Source organism: Anopheles gambiae, chromosome 2, assembly GCF_943734735.2.
Source record: "Anopheles gambiae chromosome 2, idAnoGambNW_F1_1, whole genome shotgun sequence".
NCBI lineage: Eukaryota > Metazoa > Arthropoda > Insecta > Diptera > Culicidae > Anopheles > Anopheles gambiae.
This window is the reverse complement of record NC_064601.1, coordinates 86,226,098-86,246,842: the sequence shown is the minus strand read 5'-3', so window position 1 is coordinate 86,246,842 and position 20,745 is coordinate 86,226,098. Positions and strand designations below refer to the sequence as shown.

The window sequence follows — 20,745 nt, the reverse complement described above, 5'->3', positions numbered from 1 at the left end:
ATGGCGGGAAAGAGAGAGAGAGAGCGGGGAACCCATCAGGTGTTCCGAGGTGATCAGAACAGGAGCGGCATACGTGCGTTTGCTGGATCGCTAGATGTGTTAACGTGGCGCAATAGGTATCGAGAGTAGTCGCACTATCGCACATCTTATCGCACAACACCGGCACTGGATCGCCCCCTTACGAGGGGCACACAGAGAGAAAGCGGGAGGACAACTGTACTGCAAGTGCTTTATCGATTGCTGCCTTTTTAACCATTAGAAGAAAAAAAAAACAACACACAATGTGTTGCAGTGTGCAATCGATGATGGTAACATTTTTATGTAGCAAAAAACGAGAAATTTTACAATAAAAATTACATTACAACAGCAAACGTGTGTGGGTCACGTGTTTTTACAACCTCTCTTTGTTTAGCAAAACTGGAAATGATTATATAGCTAAGGCACAAATGCTAAAATGCTGGTGTTGGTATGACTGTTGGTTGGTGTTGGTACGATGATTTAGGAATTGTTCATCCCGGCTCCCGATTCGACGTCGAGCGACCGCATGTAGTCCTCGATCTGCTGCTTCAGTTTGCCATTTTCCACCAGCTCGTCTGTCGACAGTTCCAGGTTGGTCATTGGCGAGACGGCTTTCTCGCGGGAAAACCATTCCCTAATTGCGGACCGTTCGTACGTGAACCCGTCTGAGATGTGGGGAAAGTGAACAATAAAGAAACTTTATATTAATATTCCAATATTGTAGAGAAAAAAATGCCCTTTCAAAGAAAACTCCCCCCAAAACTCTACCTTCCGCGTAGACCGGATCCTTCATCAGCTCGTGCGTGATCGGACAGATAAACTCGAGCGGTATCTCGGACGTCTTCACCGCCAACGAGAACAGCAGCGAGCGTATGCCGGTTATGTGCGAGCCGACGCTTAGCCGGCTGGTCAAATCCCACACCACGATCGTGCGATCGTTCGACCCGGAAGCGATCACCGTCGAATCGCTATTGATTGCCAAACAGTTGACGTACCGCAGGTGTTCCGACAGGGTCTTGAGGCACGTGCCCTGCTGGTTCCAGATTTTGATCGTCTTGTCCAGGCTGCAGGAAAATAGCAGCGTCCCGGTTGGATTGAACCTACAGCAACCCAAAACCCGCAGCAAAAAAAAAAGAAACAGCGCCCCCATTGTAGGAAAATCCTTTCAGTGCCTAACCGCTCGAACGGGTCTTACCGTACGCAGGTGACGGAGCTACCGTGGGCCGAGATGGTTTGCACGCAGCTAGCATTCATCACCTCGGTACTGTAGATGGTCGACTGGCCGGCAAAGTGTTCCTGGGGGCTGGTGGGAATGAGCCGCGATCGGCGACTTCGGTCGATGTTGCTTGGCATAAAGAAGATTCTCCAGATTTTGATGTAATGGTCCGTGCCGCACGTAGCGACCGTGTAAATTAGCGAACATTTGTCGGTTGCTGATCGGTAGTGGCGAGGGGAGAGAAGAAGAGGTAAATTGCAATTGTGACCTTAAAACTATGGCTTTAGCAAGGGCACTTACGATCCGTGTGGACAATTTTGCAAAAATCCGCCGACAGCACTCCCATATCATGTGCGGCATCGATCGAACAGTCTGCCGACGAGAGATCGCCTGCGAAGAAAGAGACACAATTTATTGATAAATGCACAACGCCATGACCTGCAGTGAACGTACCAGCAAAATCATTCTCAACAGCATACAGTCTCACATTGCCCAACGTGCATGCGGTCAGCAGGATGTCCGAGTCGCTTGAAAACGCCATCGTATGAACGGCCTCATCGTGTACCTTTACATGGCTGGAAAACGAGAGAGAATGTCAGTTAGAAAAGCACGACCAAAATAATCGCCATACAAAACCGTACCCCTTTAGGCTTTTATCCTGCCCCCAGATGCAAATCGAACCACTGTCGTCCGAGCTGACGATCGTCGATCCGTTCGGACTGAAGATGCAGGCCCGGATCGCTTCGCCGCCCTCCTGATTGATCACATTTGAAATTTGGCCATTGCTCAGATTCCACAGTATCACTGTACCGTCGACGGAAGCGGATGCAAGCACGGCTCCCTGTGAAGAAAGTGACGCGCAAAAAAAAACCGTTATATTTAGTAGATACCAAAGCGCCACAGATTAAGGTTAAAGGATTATGAAATTAAATATCTATAGTAAAAACGAGTCTTTCTAAGAAAAGTCTTTATATGCCGTCCACAAGCACAAAGGAAGCGTGGTAGGCCCAAATTGAGGTGGCAGGATGGCGTGGAGGCATCCGCTTTAATGGCCGGGATAACGGATTGGCAGACGAAGACGCGAGGCCGTTAAGGCCGGGGTGCATTATCCGTACTCGCTAATGTAATTTGTATTTCCATTAGGACATCTGGCGGCGGCTGGGGGAACCTTTTTTTGGTCATCGAGGGAATGGTCATCTCAAATTTAAGTAGTTTTTTCACCGTTTTTATGCGAAAATGGCTGAAATACTTTCACAACATATTTACCTATCAATTACAAAGCTTTTCCAGTCCTGTTAATTATTATTAACGGTCGATTCGCTGGCGATGTTGTATTTCTTATGATTCCCGAAAGAGGGCGACACAGACAGTGTTTAGTGTGGTCAACGTCTACCACTGATCGGGTAAAGCATTCTCGAAGGATCTCGATCTAGGCTAAGCGAAAGATGCAAGGTCACTCTTTCGTCAAAGCCCACGACAAGTAACAAGGATTTTTTAGCGTTACTAACGAAAAAATAATTAATAAGACAGCATAAAAAAGCTTGTTTTAACTTAAAAAAGAATTACCAACTGGCGAAAGAAAGAGCCCTGTTGCAGTGTGTCCAGTTTAAGTAAAAAACATGGAAAAATAACATATTTTCTGAAGCGGCTCCAAATTGTTTGGCAAAATGCTTCAGTCAGCCGCCAGATGCGCTAGTGAAAATTGAAATTAATCTAGCGAGTACGGACAATGTACCCCAGCATTTATCGGTTTCTGACACTCCTGAGACATGCCAAGACCGCAATGCGGTTGTGGCGCCAGATAAGTTAGTATTTAGCTGTCCTTTTTCTTACAATACGTTTCGCCTAACTTAATATCTAATCTAATGAAAAAGCTCTCAAAGCGAAGAAAGCTCCGCAAAGAAACCAACAGATGGCGCCACCAGCTTTTTTTGCTGTTTTTAGAATGCATCAGTTGTTTTCCGTCTGCTAAACGAAGCCTTTTTAGATTCCTTTTAGGTTGAGAGCTTGAGCCGTTTAGAACCCGTTTAGTGGTCGTTTAGTGGAATTGTGGTACTTGGGTAGTAGTTTGTTTAGCACACAATTAAAATTAATTAATTTATAGCGGAATGTGGGCAAGTGTGCCACCTTAAGCATTTCAAGTTATAACTCACTAAAACGTGTTTTTCAAAAGCCGATTTAAATCTCATAACCATTTTACATCTATTTCCTCACTTATAAATGAGTTTCGCTTGAAAAAAGTGCAAATAAAACAGTTTTTGAAGCGTTTTAAAAAGGGTCCAAAAAGACGTTGTTTTTTGGGCTATGGGGCAAGAGTGCCACTCGTATGGGGCAAGACGGCCACCTGGTTAAAATAGCCGTATTTCTTAGATAATAGGAAATAATTACGTTTGTACCACTAGTGTATGTATTCCTACATGTATTTAGTCACCAATGAACCCTTTTTGACCACCAACTGTACCACAATATGGTTTGTTAGGCCAAAAATACACGGACCGGAATTTCGCGGCCGCGGAATTCCGCCTGCTGTCAAACCCATATACAAAGTGTCAACGGCAACTCTCCCGAACTATCATATCCATACATTTTTCAGCAATCGAAATTCCGCGGCCGCGAAATTCCGGTCCGTGTATTTTCGGCCTTACTGTTCTGTTTTTCTGGCGTGGAATCCGCTCACAATAGCGCACCATTCCGCAGCATGCTACAACAATGTTTACATTTTTGACAGCTCGCGCCTATGAAAGATGGTGGCACACTTGCCCCAAACAGAGATGGCACACTTGCCCCAAAAGTTGTAACTTTTTTGAAATTGAATTTTTCAGTGACAAAAAGAAAGTTTTTTTCAACTAACCCCACAAAAAATTTCACGTTTTCTCAGCTATACGGTGGTGTAAATATTTTCTCGGTTGATTGTTCGCATGATTTTTGAGAGCTTACCCAAGCGCCACAGATTAAGCTTAAACGACTGGAAAATTGAATATCCATAGAAAAAAAATGAAAGCTCCAAAGCTTCATTGGTTTGATCAATAGATGGCGTATTAAAACTAATCATTATATTGCTATCCTTTTCTTGTAATGTGTTTCGACAAGTTTCTTCTTATTATGACCTATATAGCCTTCTAACTTTCTGAGCAAAAATCTATATAAATAGTCGTGTGGTCAGATACGTGGATATCAACACCAACGACCATTATTCGAATCTCACTTGCTTCAGTGCTGGTGATTTCCGTTGGAGTTTAGTATTTAAACAATCGTATCGCCGTTCTGGTTCTAGCGATGCATAACTTCAATGCGAAACCATACAACAGTACAGAGGAAATGAGAAAGCTCTCCTCCAAGCGATGAAGCTCCACTGGTTGGGGTATCCCACCAACAGAGAGCGCCACCAGCTTTTTTGCTATTTTTAGAATGCATTAGTCGTTTGCCGTCTGCTAAACGAAGTCTTTCTATATTCCGTTTAGGTAGAGAACTTGAGTCGTTTAGAAGCCGTTTAGTGGTCGTTTAGTGGATTTGTGGCACTTGGGTATTTGATTGGATTAAAAAATTATAATATTCTGCTCAATTTTGAAACTCAACATAAATCAGTTCAAAACAATGGGAAATATCGATTGATCTATATGTAATTTGGCTCAGTATACCCAGTCATTGGAAAACAACCAACTGTATACAAAATTGATCATTAAACTAAAGTTTTCAAGGAAAAATGCTTGGTGGCATTCTTGCCCCGTATGGCACACTTGCCCCAAATTCCGCTACGTGAATTTAACTCCGTGAGATGCAATTTGGATTAAGGCCACGTTATTGCTTGTTTGCCTCCATTCAAATAGCGCCGCTTGTTTTCAATATTTGAGCAATCGTTTGCTGAAAGAATCGTGAATGCATAAAAAAAATTAAAAGAAGAATAAACAAAATCAGTTTTTCCAATCCATTCTTTCAAAATTCAAATTTGCCTGACCTAACCTGACTGTATTGCAAGAGCCCTTTACCAGCTGTCATTGCCGTCAAGCGCAATCGCGCCAAACGTCACAACACAAAACAAACGCCGGTTTCCAACGCAACGGTACGCATTCCAACCCGCCCGGGAGGTTTTGTTATCGTTTTTTTTTCGTGCTTATTGGCGTGTCCCCGATGGCTCTAACCCGATGGGCACACCTTCTAGCCCGTAAACTGTTTCAGTGAAACTATTATCAACACACCAGAAAGTTCTGTACCTTCGCAGAACCCCTTTGTATCACGCGCAATACACCACATCTCCTCCACCGTGTCAACATGAGCAAAAAAGACTCGGAAAATGTGTGCTTCTGGCTGCCGAACCAGACCGCCGGCAAGATGGACGTACTGACGCCGCACAAAATGATCGTCGTGTTTCTGATCCAGGAGTACCTGCGGCTAAAGAAAACGGTCACGGACGGGCAGGCGCACGCCGAGCAGCCGCACCAGATCGAGGTGAGTGCGGGCGACCGGAAGCGGTTCTGCATGCTGCTGCTGAAGCTGATCCAGTACCCCGACCTGCCGTACAAGGAGCTGTACGGGCTGCTGCTCTCCCCGGAGTACGGCGTCCATCCGGTGCAACTGGAGGAGTTTAAGAAGCTGATGAAGCTGCTAAAAACGGTCGGCATCGATGTGATGTTCGATCTGTACAATGAAATCGACAAGCTCATCATGGACAATACGGCCAGCTTTCAGATCGGCATCGTGGGCCTGTACCTGCGCAAAGTGTTCGTCACGATGGACCGGATGAGCTTTCACGAGATGAAGGACCTGTACCTGGCCACGATTGCGTACTACGACAAGGGCATGCACGCGATCCGGCTCGAGCCGGGGTCGGATGCGAACTACACCGACAGCGATAGTTTCCGGCAGCCGCCGCCAAACCAGTACACCCCGATCGAACCCTCCGACCATGGATCGCACTCGGCCAAGTGGTCGGTCAAACAGTCGGAGCTGTTCATCGCCCAGCAGAGCGCCCTGCTGAAGGAGAACGAAGCGAAGGCACTGCCGCCGAAGGAGCTGCAGAAGCGGCTGAACGAAATCATCCACGACCGGCCGCACTGTTCGCAGGCCTACTTTCTCAGCTACATGAACAACGTGCGGGTGCGCGAGTTCTTCGGTGCGGTGCACGCGCTGCAGCGCGTGTTCGATCGCACCCCGTCGGCCGGTGCACCACCGCCGGCCACCTCGGCGGGCGCATCGGAAGGGAAGGACTACCAGTACTCCAGCCTGAACCTGGCCATCCTGCACGCCGAGTTCGGGCACCCGCGGCTGGCCCGGGCCTGTTTGCGCGAGTGCGTCATGCTGGCGCAGGAAAACGGCGACCCGACCTGTTTGCAGCTGGCCCACGCCTGGCTGTCCCACCTGGAGGGCCACTGTATGCCGCTGCCGGACAAAACCACCAGCGGCAGTCTCTTCCATGCCACCTCGCTGCATATCCTGTCCCACCTGCGGCAAGGGTCGATTGCGGGCCGCCGCCCATCGGAGCTGTTCGGGCTGCTGATGGTAAACGATCTGCTCAACTGTCAGCGCTCGATGATGGACCTGGTCGCGACTGGCATTGCGGAACGGACCGCACTCTGGACGGTGTACGGCAAGCATGAGCAGGCATCACTTTGCGCCCAGCTGCTGCTTAACGTCGAGCTGAAATCGCTCGACAAAACGTACAACGGGAACGGCATCTGCCAGGTGCTCTGTGCGCTGGTCGTACGGCTGGCACATCTGGGCGAGTTTGGGCACGCGCTCGTAGTGCTCCAGCACGCCAAGCAACGGTTCCCGCGGTACCCGCAGTCCCGCGACTGGCACCTAACCGACCATTACGTCAGCGTGCTGCGGGCCCTCTACCGTGGTCGGTTTGCCGAAGCGAACGCCGAATGTCAGCACCTGCACTCGTACGACCCGCACCTGGCCCTGCTCCAGTTCGCGCACGTCGCGCTGGGCAGGCAGGACTTTGGCACGGCGGAAACATTCCTCGCCCAGCTGCTGGCGGACGAAGCGCTGGCCCCGCTGATGCGCATCCGCGCGCTGCTACTGTCCGCCAACGTGCACATCCACAACGGGCAGGCGAAAGCGTTCAACCAGCTGAACGTCGCCCAAATGTACGCCCAAAAGTATCACCTACAGTACGAGGAGGCGCTGGTGAATCTGCACCAGGCGTACCTGCTGCTGACGCACCTGCACGCACCGAAACAAGCGTTCGCTGCACTGAAAGCCGGCCTGGAGACGATCCTTGCCAACGGGCCGCTGTACGATCGGGCCCGTGCACTGTTCCTGTTTGCCCGTACGCTCGTCGAGATGGAGCGACACGGGGCGACAGATGGGGAGGAGGCTTGGGAGGAGGCCGCCGCCACGGCACAACTGCAGCAACTCACGACCATGCTGCCAACGTTCGAGGAAGCGGTCGAAATGTTCGAAAAGCTCGAATGCTACAGCAAGGCAAAGGATGTGTACGTGTACCTGGCGCGGACGTACCACGAGCTCGGTGAGGTCGAGAAGCGCAACCGGTACTCGTACCGGTACCGGCTGCTCGAGGAGCAGTACCCAACGGAGCGCCAGTACCTAAATGTGTTCCTGTGAACCGCCGCCACGTGCATTTTGTTGCTACTTACCTTCGGCGACACACGTACACTCGTCACTCCGTACCGGTGGCCGAGCAGGGGCGAGAATGGTTCTTCCCGGTAGCCGCTACCCGCCACCCAACGCCACACACGCACCGTTTTGTCACTGTATCGGGGGGAGAGAGAGAGAGTTAAATAAAACGAAAATGCATTAGTCACGAGCAATTGCGTCGTCCCAAGGCACTTATTTCTCAGAAAAGCTCACAAGCACATACAGACTAGTGATGGGTAAAGTTGGTAAACATCTGGAGTCGACTTCGATAATTTCGGAAATGGACACCGGAAGGTAGGTCCGTCCAGCATTATCCGGAGTCGTGCGGAATCTCCCGAAGTTGCCCTGAGTCGTTCGGAGTCGTTCGGAGTCATCCGGAATCAGTTGGAGTCGAAGTCGTCCGGAGCCGGCCTTCCAAACAAAGGCCTGTATACGAAGTGCACGCGCAAATTGAAAGACAAAAAACAAAATGCCTGATCACAATCACATTTCACCGGACGGCTCCTGTTGACTCAGGCCGACTCTGAACGACTTTGGACGACTCCGAATGACCCCGACTCTGGTCGACTACGGCCGACTCCAGACGACTGCAGACGACTCCGGCCAACTCCGAACGACTCCAGACGACTCCGAACGACTCCAGGCGACTCCGGGCGACTCCGAACGACTCCGGGGTGGAACTCGGGGTGGAACTAGTGGTTCAGATTTTGATGAAGTCGAAATCGGACTAATAATAGCCAGAGTCAGATCGGAGTCCTGGGTGGGCTCCAAAGAGCACATCACTAATACAGACGACACAGTGGGAAGGAGGACAGCATGGTGGTGACGGTAATGAACCTAATGTGTGCCAACCGATGCCATAACTCATCATCACCGGTAAAAGCTCGGACCTTTCGAGATGGTTATCGGGTGTGTGCATGACAATTGGAAACACATTGAAGTTGATTCGCTCGATAATGTTATTTTAAACTTTTTACACAGCAATTAAGCTAAAAGAAATTATTAAATCCATTTTTTCCTTGATTTGTTTTCATTTGTGACATCTTTCTTCTACATTATTTTGCAGAAAGCATTCCCAGCCTACTGTGTTAAGCAAACAGTCGAAACAAAGGCGGCCAGGTGTCCAGTGCACACCTTACCTCATTACCACCTGCACCATCTTCCCGGGTGGTGGGGTGGGTTGGCATGGATTGGCGGGAAAAATGGCAAAAATATCGATTCTAACGGTTTGAAAGCAAATGATGAATAATTAAACCCCGAAGTCGATGAGAACAGCCGATCGATCCTCGGTGCATCATTGATACACGAATGGCATATGAGTGTGTGAGCGAGCGGTGCCATATTTTTCGAGCATTCATTAGCATGGGAGTCATGGGAGACGTTGGAAGGGCATAGGGGTCAGGTTAGGAACAGGGGGAAATGGTAAAAATAATTGCACCCTAATGCATAATGATCGATCCGGCGGCGTCTTACCTTGACCCTGTCACCAGCAGCGCATTACCGTAGAAATCGAGCGACGTCACGTCGCTCGTGTGAGCAGTTAATTTTTGAAGAATGGTCGTCTTGGCCGCACTCATCGCACAGGCAGGAAGTGTAGATAAAATAGTACGATAGATTATTACACACTTATTGGCACACGAAATTTCTTCTATCTACTGCTTGTCGAGCTGTAAGAGAGCTGTTGCTAATTGGAGTGTTGTTGCTCTACACTTGCTATGCTCTTGCCTATCTTATCACATCACTAGAAGAAAAAAAGGGCACACTAGCAGCACAAAAAACACAGCCAAACACCCACAGCCATAAGTAACAGTGACACCTTGTCGTAATGTATGCACTCTTGGCTCACGATTGACACAATCTCCTAATAACTGAGTGAAACATCCGGTTCGCATGAGCACGCGACCGGTTATGCCGTGAGGACGACGATATGGTACATCCTTTCTCCCAGAAGGGTTTTTGTTTTGATTAAGCTTCACCACTCCCCATCCAAAACCCTTATCGTGCTACACCCCAAAACCCCCAACACACAAACACACATTTGATTGGTGTTAGCTGGAGTTTGCCTTAGTGTGCGGGTTGATGCTTGTCATTCTATGTGTAGCTACACACACATACGCATGCCTATGGACTAATACTAAACTACAGATTTCCCATGGCCCCCTTCCCGTACTTAGGTGTGTAAGGGAGGGAGGGGGGGGGGGGGGGTAATGAGCACCTGTTGTTTGGCGTCCTTTAATGCACCATGCGGGGTACATAAGCATGCGGACGGCGCATGTACGTACATGGCTAGCTGTACTGCACTACTGCCCACCAACACAGCCATGCGGACTATGTTGATGTTAGTAACCCAGTGGCTGATTACTTTCAAAACAAAGCATGCGCTGCTGTGCTTTCGGATTGTTGTTGTTTTCGAACTTTCATCCCTTCTAGGGGAGGCACTTACTTCAGCGAACCAACTTCTTCATTTAAGGCTGTGTAAGTTATTGGTGCAGGTTTATTGCCTCCTGTTCCTTTTTTTATTCCTTAGCATTCGTGGTTGCATTGTTTGCGTGTTTTGCCAATCAGTCGTTTTCGATATTCTTATCCAAGCCAATCCACCCTCGGGCGCGTTTTTTTGTGTCTGTCTTTTAAGTAACAGCAAACGGGGCTTTCCAATTCTCTTTGCACTGCCGAATGTGTGCGCTTTTGTCGACGACGACGACGACTAACCACCACCACCTTAGGGTGTTAATCGTTTCGGGTCGCGCGGGAACATGGACGTTTTGCGGATGTTGTCCAGCCCGAGGTAGAGCATCACGACCCGCTCCATGCCGATGCCGCCGCCGGCGTGCGGCGGACACCCGTACCGGAATGCGTCGATGTACGCGGCAATCTTCGACAGATCGATACCGTGCAGCTTGGCCCGCTCGATCAGATACTCGGGATCGTGTATTCGCTGCGCGCCGGACAGTATTTCCTCCCCGCGCATAAACATGTCGTACGAGTTGGAGTACTTCGCGTTCGCCGGATCCGGCATCGTGTAGAACGGGCGCACCGCCAGCGGGAACTTGTCCAGGATGTAGAAGTCGGTGTCGTACTTGGCCTTCACCAGCCGGCCGAGCAGCTTCTCGCTCGGCGTGGACAGGTCCTCCTCGTCGTCCATCTGCACGCCCGCCTCGCGCAGCATCGCGACGGCCTGCGCGAACTCGAGCTTCAGCGGCGGCTCCAGGAACTTGAACGGTTCCACATTGTACTGCTGCCCGACGGCGGCAATCTCTTTCGCGTAGCTGCAAAAGAAAAGAAAAGAACGGATTAACGCGTCAACAGGTCTGCCAGTTGGAACATTTGGCGCGCGCTTGCTACACGTACTGGTCGCGTAATCCTTTAAACATTTCCGTGAACGTGTTGCCGATCGTGTCGAGCACTTCGTGGTAGTGGTACTTGAACGCCATCTCCAGATCTAGCCCGACGAACTCGGTCAAGTGCCGGTGAGTGTTGGAATCTTCCGCCCGGAACACGGCCCCCACCGTAAACACCTTGTCGAAGTCGGCAGCGATCGCCATCTGTTTGTATAGCTGTGGCGACTGGGCCAAGTAAGCGGAATCTGTGAAATTTACCACAAAAATAAACTTATTAATAACTTTATAAACAGTCGTACAAACAAACGGTGCGCACGCACACACGTACCTTTAAAATAGCTAACCGTAAACACGTTCGCGCCTCCCTCGCTGGCCGCCGAAATGATCTTCGGCGTGTGTATTTCGGTGAACCCCTTCGCCGTCAGCACGTCGCGGAACAGCTTGCAGACGCCCGCCTCCAGCCGGAAGATGGCCTGGTTGGCCGGTGTGCGCAGATCCAGCACGCGATTGTCCAGCCGCGTGTCCTGGTTGACGCGAATCTTGAGCGCTTCCGGATCGTCCGACTTTTCCGGCCGCGACGCGTCCTCGATCTGTAGCGGCAGCTGCGCCTTGGCCGCCGACAGCAGGAACAGCTCCAGCACGTGCAGCTCGAGCGTCTGCTCGGTGCACGATTCGATCCGCTGCTCCACCGGCACCACCTTCGCCTTCAGATCGATGATGCTTTCGCGCGGTATGCTGCCGGAGAACTTGACCATCTGCTTCGACACCTGCTCGTTCACGGCCAGCAGGCACTGCACGGTGCTGCTCTGCTGGCGCAGCACCAGGAAGCACTGTTTGCCCTTGCAGCGGGACGTGTGCACCCGGCCCCGTACCCACACCAGCGCATCCTTCTGGCAGTGGGACAGATCGAACACGTTGACAAACACTCGCTCGGCACGCTTTTCGGCACTCTGTATCATCGGCATCGTACCATACCGGCCTGCCGATTGGTCGACACCGTCGGCACCGGTGTCGTCAGCGACCGCTCCCCCCGTACCTGCGGCAGCCGCTGCCGCTGCCTTATGTTCCGCTTTCTGTGATTGAAGAGAGGGGAGAGGAGAATGAGTTTGAGATTATTACATGCGCACTCGCTATCAACCGGCAATGATGCAATGCTGGTGCAACATTTCCAGCAAGGTGAGCCAACACCGCCAACGATTGCTTACCTTTGCCGCCTTCTCCGCATCTTTGGCTGCCTTTTTCGCGGCCTTCTTCGATGTCGCTTCCGCACCGGCACCAACCGGCTCTTCCTTGATCGTCTCGGTCACCATCGTCTCTGTTCAGAGTACCGTCTAGGTTGCGTGAAGATTCATAAATATACCGATGGTTGCCAAAAAAAAGAGAGAGGAAAAAACGATCAAGTACACTCAATTAGAGGAAGTACGCGAATAGAACTCGTGTGTCGTCATGCGGTGTGTCACTCTGCCGTCTGATGAGGAAGTGGCACGGAACGGCTCTCCTAAATCTAGCTTGCATAATGTGATACACGCACACCTTCTCTGCGTATTCTGCTTAAGAATATTCTTGTTAAGAAAACCTCTCTTCTCGCTTATCGCTTTCATGCGGCCACGAGTGCACCCATGCTTATCGCTTTTTGGGGAGATACTCGAAAGCTGTAGACTAGAAGAGCTAGACAAAAAAAAAACACCCGGCTTCCTACGCAAAACTTAACCTCGTGGAGATTTGCAATCGCTGTGCACTGGGTATACTAATAAATATTGTTCTACTCTAACAACTCACCTGCAAAACACAACACTTTGAAGGGAAACACAACTTATAAAAACACACTTTTTGATTACAATCGGCCGCAATGCTCTCGCATTTCCAATGGTGAGCGCAGGAGGACGAAAAATTGCATCAAGTTCAAGGGAGGCTAGCACACCACGTCGTTTGACGTTTCGGCTCGTTCGTGGAAGTGTTTAGGTGCGAGTGGGAGAAGAGAGAGGCAATTCCCAATGGACAAAATTCGACTATATGGCGCAGAGCCGACATTTATTTTCTATCGTTCGGAGTAGTGATGAGTGCAGATGGCAAGACTCCGAACATTTCGGAATCGTCGGCAGGATTCGGAATCGTCTAGTCTCTGAAGCCGAAGCCGAAGCTCCTCGGTGTCGTAATCGGCTGGAAATTGTTTTATATGACGAATGGCTTTATTCGAAATTCATTTTTTTCTAAATGATGTTTTTCCAAGCACCACAGATCCACTAAACGACACCTAAATGGGGTGTAACGAGATCTCAAGCTTTCAGTCTTTAGGGGCGCCAAAAATGTGGTCTTTACTTTTTTTAATAATACGCAACACGCTTTGCGAACTACATTTCACAAGAGTTCGATTTATTCGTAATTTTTCTAGCGCTAACCCAAGCGCCACAGATTAAGCTTAAACGACTGGAAAATTGAATATCCATAGAAAAAAAATGAAAGCTCCACAGCTTCATTGGTTTGATCAATAGATGGCGTATTAAAACTGATTATTATATTGCTATCCTTTTCTTGCAATGTGTGTCGACAAGTTTCATCTTATCATGACCTATATAGTCTTCTAACTTTACGAGCAAAAATCTATATCAATGGTCGTGTGGTCAGATACGTGGGTATCAACACCAACGACCATTACTCAAATCTCACTTCCTTCAGTGCTGGTGGTTTCCGTGGGAGTTTAGTATTTAAACAAGCGTATCGCCGTTCTAGTTCTAGCGATGCATAACTTCAATGCGAAACCATACAACAGTACAGAGAAAATGAGAAAGCTCTCCTCCAAGCGATGAAGCTCAACTGGTTGGGGTATCCCACCAACAGAGAACGCCACCAGCTTTTTCGCTATTTTTAGAATGCATGAGTCGTTTGCCGTCTGCTAAACGAAGTCTTTCTATATTCCGTTTAGGTAGAGAACTTGAGTCGTTTAGAACCCGTTTAGTGGTCGTTTAGTGGATTGGTGGCACTTGGGAAGCCGCGGAACGGTGAATTCGGTAGAGATGTGAAAATAGTTGTTACTCGGTTGAGAGTTGTTGGAGAAGAGAGTGTATTGGTTAAGCCGGACGGATATGCGCGTGTCGGTTTTGAAACGTTTAGGACGAGAGAGAAAGTGTATGGAGCAGGCCACCGTTTTTATAGCTGCGATGAAGCATGCTGCCACTGTTTGTCCTACACTAGCTTTGTGTGCAGTCCCTGCCTAACTAGCCCGTTAAACATTTTTGGTCGGTAGTTCTAGGTGTACGCACTAGATGGCGCTCTGGTCGCTACAAGTCTAAAAGGGATATTAAGATACAGTAGAACGTCGATTATCCGGGCAGCTCTCCAAGTGCCACAAATCCACTAAACGACCACTAAACGGCTTCTAAACGACTCAAGCTCTCTACCTAAACGGAATATAGAAAGACTTCGTTTAGCAGACGGCAAACGACTTATGCATTCTAAAAATAGCAAAAAAAAAAGCTGGTGGCGCCATCTGTTTGAGGGATACTCAAGCAGTTGAGCTTCCTCGCTTGGAGGAGAGCTTTCTCATTTCCTCTGTACTGTTGTATGGTTTCGCATTGAAGTTATGCATCGCTAGAACTAGAACGGCGATACGATTGTTTAAATACTAAACTCCAATGGAAACCACCAGCACTGAAGCAAGTGAGATTTGAGTAATGGTCGTTGGTGTTGATACCCACGTATCTGACCACGCGACCATTCATATAGATTTTTGCTCGGAAAGTTAGAAGGCTATATAGGTCATGATAAGATGAAACTTGTCGAAACACATTGCAAGAAAAGGATAGCAATATAATAATCAGTTTTAATAACGCCATCTATTGATCCCAAATAGCCAGCTCGTACTTTATAGCTGATTTAGGGCTGTTTAACGAAAAATCGTTCCGATGTCGTACTTTGTGGCTGATTAAGAGATAGACGGTACTTTGCGGAACTATGGAGCTTATTAACAGGCACATGGTACTCTTTGGAACTTTGCGGCTGATTAGCACTATGCGTAGGGTTCATGATGGAACTTGAAGGCTTGTTAAGAACGTGTACCGAACTTGGTGGAACTTCATAGCTTTTTAATGCATGACATCGGTACAAGGTGGGTCTTGTCAAAGTGTAAAAGACAGACGCCGCCAATCATCTCATTGCTGCTGTAAAAGTTAGATTAGTTCTTTGAAGAAGGGATTTTGAAGGAAGTAATTGTGATTGTACAGTAAATTGTGATACGTTTCGTGTAATTTATGAATATTAAGGATTGAAAAATATACACATGTACACAAACAAAACAAATTCTGTTGTTTATTTCATCGATGACGCTTGCTTGAAAATAAAACACAATGAAAAATATTCCCCGGCACCCTGGCCTAAGGAAGCTGCTTAGGCGCTATTTAGAAGGACCGCCTGGAACTTTGATGCTGTTTATCTACTGCAAAAGGCGAATTAGAGCAGCGATCTTTAGCGTGCCAAAATGAGCTGCTTAAGCAATTCTGGCTATTTGGGGATCAAACTATTGAAGCTGTGGAGCTTTCATTTTTTCTATGGATATTCAATTTTCCAGTCGTTTAAGCTTAATCTGTGGCGCTTGGGTCGGGACCGGGCGGATGCCGGTTAATCGATTTCCACGGATAATGGCCCAAGAAATGTCACGAAAATACACGGATCGGAATTTCGCGGCCACAGAATTCCGCCTGCTGTCAAACCTATGTACAAAGTGTCAACGGCAACTTTCCCGAACTGTCATATCCATACATTTTCAGCATGCGGAATTCCGTGGCCGCGAAATTCCGGTCCGTGTATTTTTGGCCTCATATTCATATAAAAATTATAAAATTTACAGGTTTCGACAAATCAAAAAAAAAAAATCGCAGGGCAGAGGTTTCGTAATTCGACAAATTTGTGGATAGTGCATCCACTAAAACACTCCGAACAGTATTGCGTGTTCAGATACTTCCAAACAATTTGCGAAACAACGTTGTAGGCTAGCTGATGGTCATTTTTTATTTACGACCCACCGCATTTTTGTCATTTGGGAGAATTTTGTTCATTGGGAATTGTTACCGTCCTGTCAGTGTCAGGGCTGATGCAAATGCTTCAAAGCTGCCGACGAAATTTTGAATCAAATTCTATGCCAAGAAAAGCACTCTCCAGAAAAAAAGGAAAAACTGTACAAAGCTGCCTTTTTCCTCCCGTATAATTCAACGCATCACTTCAAAAAATAGGATTTATACCTCAAGTTCCCTTCCCAAATAAAGTAAAACCGTTTGACATTCCGATGGTAAACGGCCAACGGCGTTCTATGTTGTCAGTGCGCCAGTCCTGTTGTTGTTGGTAAATTTTCCTGCGAACGCTCCGCGGTTTCATCGTCGCGGCGCTTAATTTTCACAAAAACTCCTCACACCCCGGAACTTGCCGAGCGTTGGCGTACGCACTGTGATGTCTACAGAAATCGTGGCCAAGAAGCTGCTTGCTGAACTAGTCAAAAAATCGGGGTAAGTTGATTTCTCCGAACGCGAACAACCCCCCCGTTCCGTGGTGATGCTCAAGTGAAGGCAGCGGATAAACAACACGCGCGGATGGAGGAACAAACAATAGACCAGCTGGCGCTTTTCACGTTCGTACCGGTTTCTTTACAGCCTCACCTACACTACGGACAACATAGTGACCATATTCCTCAATCGCGATGGCAAATACAGCAACAAGCGACTGGCCACGCTTTTGGCGCAACTCTTCAAACCCTTCCCTAACGGGAGCAAGTACGTGGACATGTACGCACCTGCTAATACGTACGTATGCCGAGCCGCCGCCAGTGCGTGGATGGTCCCAACTAACCCGCCGCTTGGTTAACCTTGCAGGAAAGAGTCATATCCCGCCCTGGTGATGGTGCTGAACCGATTTGCGAACGATTTAAAAACGGCTCACGCGGAAAAGGCTGCCGCCAATGTCGCCTCCGCCGCTGCCACCGTCGCGGCGCAGGAACATTCGATAAAGTCGGACACGTCGGGCACGGCCGTGCCGACCGTCAGCTCGGAACCGGTGCACAAACGCGTATCGCTGTTTGAAAGTCCGCCCCTCTCCTCCACCCGCATCATCCCCGACCAGGTAACGCCGGAAAATGTGCAGGAAATAAAGGAGAAGCTTGTGCAGGCCACGTCCAATCCGGCGAGCAACCGGCTATCGTCCTCGACATCGCTTCCGCCGGGCAGTATGATGGCGGCGCATCATCACCACAACTATCCGTCGCTGAGCCGTCCGGCAGGGTTTGAGTTTTCGCACCGCAAGGCACCGATCGTGTCGTGGAACTTCAACTACGACGAGCTCTACCCGCTGCAGAGCAAAGCGAACGTGGCCGCCATCCCGGTCGCGTCCCAGGAACCGATCGTGCTGAAGGAGGTGCTGAACTGTCTGATCGGCATCAAGGGTACGCTGATTACGCCCCGCAAGGGGGCCACCACGCTCGATCCGGACGGTGCGCTGGCGGTGGAGTTTCAGCTCTCCAACCAGCTGACCGAATCGTGCCGCGATATGGTGGTGGAGGTGTTGCCGCTGGCCGCCAACTACTCCGCCGTGCAGTCGTTCATCGAGGGCGCGAGCGTGACCGAGGGTGGCGTCGTGCTGCAGGCCCTCCGCTCCGTGCTGAAAACGATCATGACCGACTACTACCTGTCGATCGCGCAGCTGGACGATTTGCGGTGCCGCCGGGGGCTCAGCCTGCAGCGGCTGATCCAGTTCCTGAAGCCCGTCTACCCGACGATGGAGGAGCTGGCGGCGACGGTGTCCGAGATCCGGCGCAGCAATGCCCGGGGCGGTCAGGTGCTGTCGCTGCTGCACGACCGCATCACGGCCAAGAGCGGGACGAACCACGCGCAGAAGGTGCTGGTGCATCTGGTCGAGTCGGCCGCGGCGCCGTTCATGGAGATGCTGGAACTGTGGATCTACCGGGGCGTCATTAACGATCCGCAGCAGGAGTTTTTCATCGACCACAGCTCGATGGAGCTGACCGAGAACGAGCTGGTCGACTACTGGGAGAAGCAGTACACCATCCGGAACGAGAAGGTGCCGTGCTTTTTGGCCAAACACGCGGACATCATACTGCGCACCGGCAAGTACCTGAACGTGGTGCGCGTGTGCGGCGGGGCTGAGTTTCAACCGGGCAATGCGAACGGCGGCGGCGGCGGCGGCGCCACCACGACGACCGATCTGCTCAACGCGTCGAGCGCGACGGCCCGGACCACGACCGCGGTCAAACGGCTGCAGTACGCACATTTCGACCAGTCGTACCTGGACGAGATTGAGGAGGCGTACAATTTCGCCTCCTCCTCGCTGCTGAATCTCATCATGAACAAGTACGATCTGATGGGCCGGCTGCTGTCCGTCAAGCGCTACTTTCTGCTGCAGCAGGGTGACTTCATTACCGAGTTCATGGACGCGGTCGAGGAGGATCTGCGCAAGAGCGTGGACACGCTGCACCCGATCCGGCTGGCCAACCTGCTGGACGTGACGCTGGGGCTGTCGTCCGCCAAGTACGACGAGTATCACGACGATCTGAAAACGATGCTGCTACCGTACGGCATCGTGACGCAGATCTCGAAAATCGTCAACAACGAGGACGCGTTCGTGGACACGCTGAGCGACACGTCCCAGCTGAAGGGTGTCGAGTGCTTTACCTTCACCTACAAGGCGCAGTGGCCGGTGTCAATCGTGCTGAACCTGTGGACCATCTCGAAGTACCAGATGATCTTCCGGCAGCTCTTCTACCTGAAGTACGTCGAGCGCATCCTTTGCCGGGTGTGGATCGCCAACAACGAGACGCGCCAGTTTGCGCCGAACCCGGCCAAGCTGTACCGGTCCGCGTTTACCCTGCGCCAGAAGATGCTGATCGCCATCCAGAGCTTCGAGTCGTACATGATGATCGAGGTGATCGAACCGAACTGGCACATTTTTTACCAAAACATGAAACAGGTAGGATGGAGATGGGTTTGCATTAAATTAAAGGGTCATATTTAATCGTTATCTATTCTAACCGTTTGTAGGTCAAAAACATTGATGATGTGCTGAACTATCATCAGGACTTTCTGGATCAATGTTTGAAGAATTGCATGCTTACCGAGCCCGATTTGCTGAAACCGATCATCAATCTATGCAATATATGCATCAAATTTTGTGACTTTCTAGCGGTAAGTAGAACCGGTTCCATTTTACTAATTGTTACTCGTACACAGAGCGGATTATTACGTTTTTTTTTCTTCTTCACGATCAGTGTTCGAGGATGGAATGTTTCTAAATGTTTTCTCAATCTTCTCTCTTTCTCCCTCTTGTTCTCTTTTTCTCCTTCGTCCTTATGGCACTTTCTTTTTCGATATTTTGTTTGTTTTGCATTTGATTGGAATGCTTTTTTTCAATTTAAAATGATTTTTTTCCGTGATGATGTTTTTGCTTCCGTTTTTTTGCTACTTAATTTATGCTCCCCACGGTGCATTGGCGTATGAGTTACGTTTTGTTGTTGGTTGTTTTTGTGGCATTTATGTTTCGCCCTGGTTTGCTTGCGCAAAACTTGCGCAACAAATTAATACTAAATTAAACAGGAATCACAGCGCCATTTTGTCGATGCAGAACTAACATGCATGCTCGCGTCCGGTGACGACTGCTCACTGTCTTCCGAATCCGATTACGAACAGGTACAGATAGAAATGGTGTTAACCGATACGTGTAGCGCAATCGTAGCGAAAACTCTCCACCCCACAAACGACAAAATACTAACCAACGCATGAACGCATCGCCGCGCCTCATACAGTTGCTAACCCTCTCTTTCACGCGAAATAATAGTCGCCGACACGCAAATTGAAGGATATGAGATTTTTTTTGAATTTTTCCAAACAAATCATCACTGTCCTCTGAACATATGTTTGGTTTTTGAGGATGTTTTGGCAACAAAAAGCTAAAAAAATGTAGATTCTTCAGCCCAGCAGCTCACCCTTCACTTGATGTGGATCATACTGGCGCTTCATCTTAACCGTGCCTTTTATTATACTAATATAAACTTTTGCATCTTCTCGCAGACCGCAACTACCATGGCACCGACGGAAACGTTCTCGGAGCGGGTGGAACAATTTCGTCACGATTTTACCGACCAGCTCATGACGCTGCTGCGCAAGATTGCCGACGTTGCGACGTTAAGCACCTCAGAACGTTTTATCAACCTCATTTACCGGCAAGTAGAAACGATCAGCGGATGTGAGATGAAGAATTTGGACCTGTTTTTTATTAACACTCTGTGTAACCCCATTCACCAACAGAATCAACTTCAACTCGTACTACAGTGAGACGAACGAAAACTAGAGGAAAGGTAACCCACCATTTGTGAGCAAAAAGGAAGGAGGAAAAAAAGTACAACTCTTTAAAAAAAAAAGCATCCCCGCTTGCCAAACTCTGTCCAGCACCCAACACAGCCGCCCGTGTAAAGCACCTTTCCTTATTTCCGTTAGAGTATGCATAAAATTAATATTTTTTGTTAAAAAGCCGTTGCATTCAAATTCTGTCCTCCACGCTATCGTACGCGATGTGACACAA

General features: G+C 49.2%; 4 protein-coding genes across 6 annotated transcripts; 2 read left to right on the top strand and 2 right to left on the bottom strand.

Annotated features, from left to right (window-relative positions):
• Positions 1-286: 286 nt before the first annotated feature.
• On the bottom strand, positions 287-10,144 carry LOC5666853 (WD repeat, SAM and U-box domain-containing protein 1). Its single transcript, XM_001688631.2, has 8 exons — positions 9,308-10,144; positions 7,834-7,948; positions 1,876-2,075; positions 1,688-1,809; positions 1,535-1,624; positions 1,214-1,451; positions 787-1,118; positions 287-683 (listed from the first exon to the last, which is right to left on the bottom strand). Exons 1-8 carry the CDS (start codon positions 9,409-9,411, stop codon positions 499-501), a joined length of 1,386 nt encoding a protein of 461 aa, XP_001688683.1. The 5' UTR covers positions 9,412-10,144; the 3' UTR covers positions 287-498.
• LOC1276265 (anaphase-promoting complex subunit 5) lies at positions 5,248-8,007 on the top strand. The gene has a single exon (XM_061649491.1). It carries the CDS (start codon positions 5,504-5,506, stop codon positions 7,799-7,801), a length of 2,298 nt encoding a protein of 765 aa, XP_061505475.1. The 5' UTR covers positions 5,248-5,503; the 3' UTR covers positions 7,802-8,007.
• Positions 10,145-10,298: 154 nt separating the features above from the next.
• On the bottom strand, positions 10,299-14,293 carry LOC1276262 (aspartate--tRNA ligase, cytoplasmic). The gene is made up of 6 exons (XM_061649492.1): positions 14,154-14,293; positions 12,952-13,566; positions 12,378-12,503; positions 11,501-12,245; positions 11,183-11,417; positions 10,299-11,100 (listed from the first exon to the last, which is right to left on the bottom strand). The coding sequence occupies exons 3-6, from the start codon at positions 12,480-12,482 to the stop codon at positions 10,554-10,556; spliced, it is 1,632 nt and encodes a 543-aa protein (XP_061505476.1). The 5' UTR covers positions 12,483-12,503; positions 12,952-13,566; positions 14,154-14,293; the 3' UTR covers positions 10,299-10,553.
• Positions 14,294-16,276: 1,983 nt separating this feature from the next.
• On the top strand, positions 16,277-20,693 carry LOC1276259 (gamma-tubulin complex component 2 homolog). 3 transcript variants are annotated; one of them, XM_061649488.1, is made up of 7 exons: positions 16,302-16,667; positions 16,812-16,961; positions 17,031-19,137; positions 19,209-19,352; positions 19,761-19,853; positions 20,235-20,386; positions 20,472-20,693. In XM_061649488.1, exons 1-7 carry the CDS (start codon positions 16,612-16,614, stop codon positions 20,512-20,514), a joined length of 2,745 nt encoding a protein of 914 aa, XP_061505472.1. In that variant the 5' UTR covers positions 16,302-16,611; the 3' UTR covers positions 20,515-20,693. The 3 variants fall into 3 exon arrangements, with proteins under 3 accessions (XP_061505474.1, XP_061505473.1, XP_061505472.1); XM_061649490.1 differs by lacking the exon at positions 19,761-19,853 and having other exon boundaries at positions 16,277-16,667; XM_061649489.1 differs by lacking the exon at positions 19,761-19,853 and having other exon boundaries at positions 16,300-16,667; positions 20,235-20,693.
• Positions 20,694-20,745: the final 52 nt, after the last annotated feature.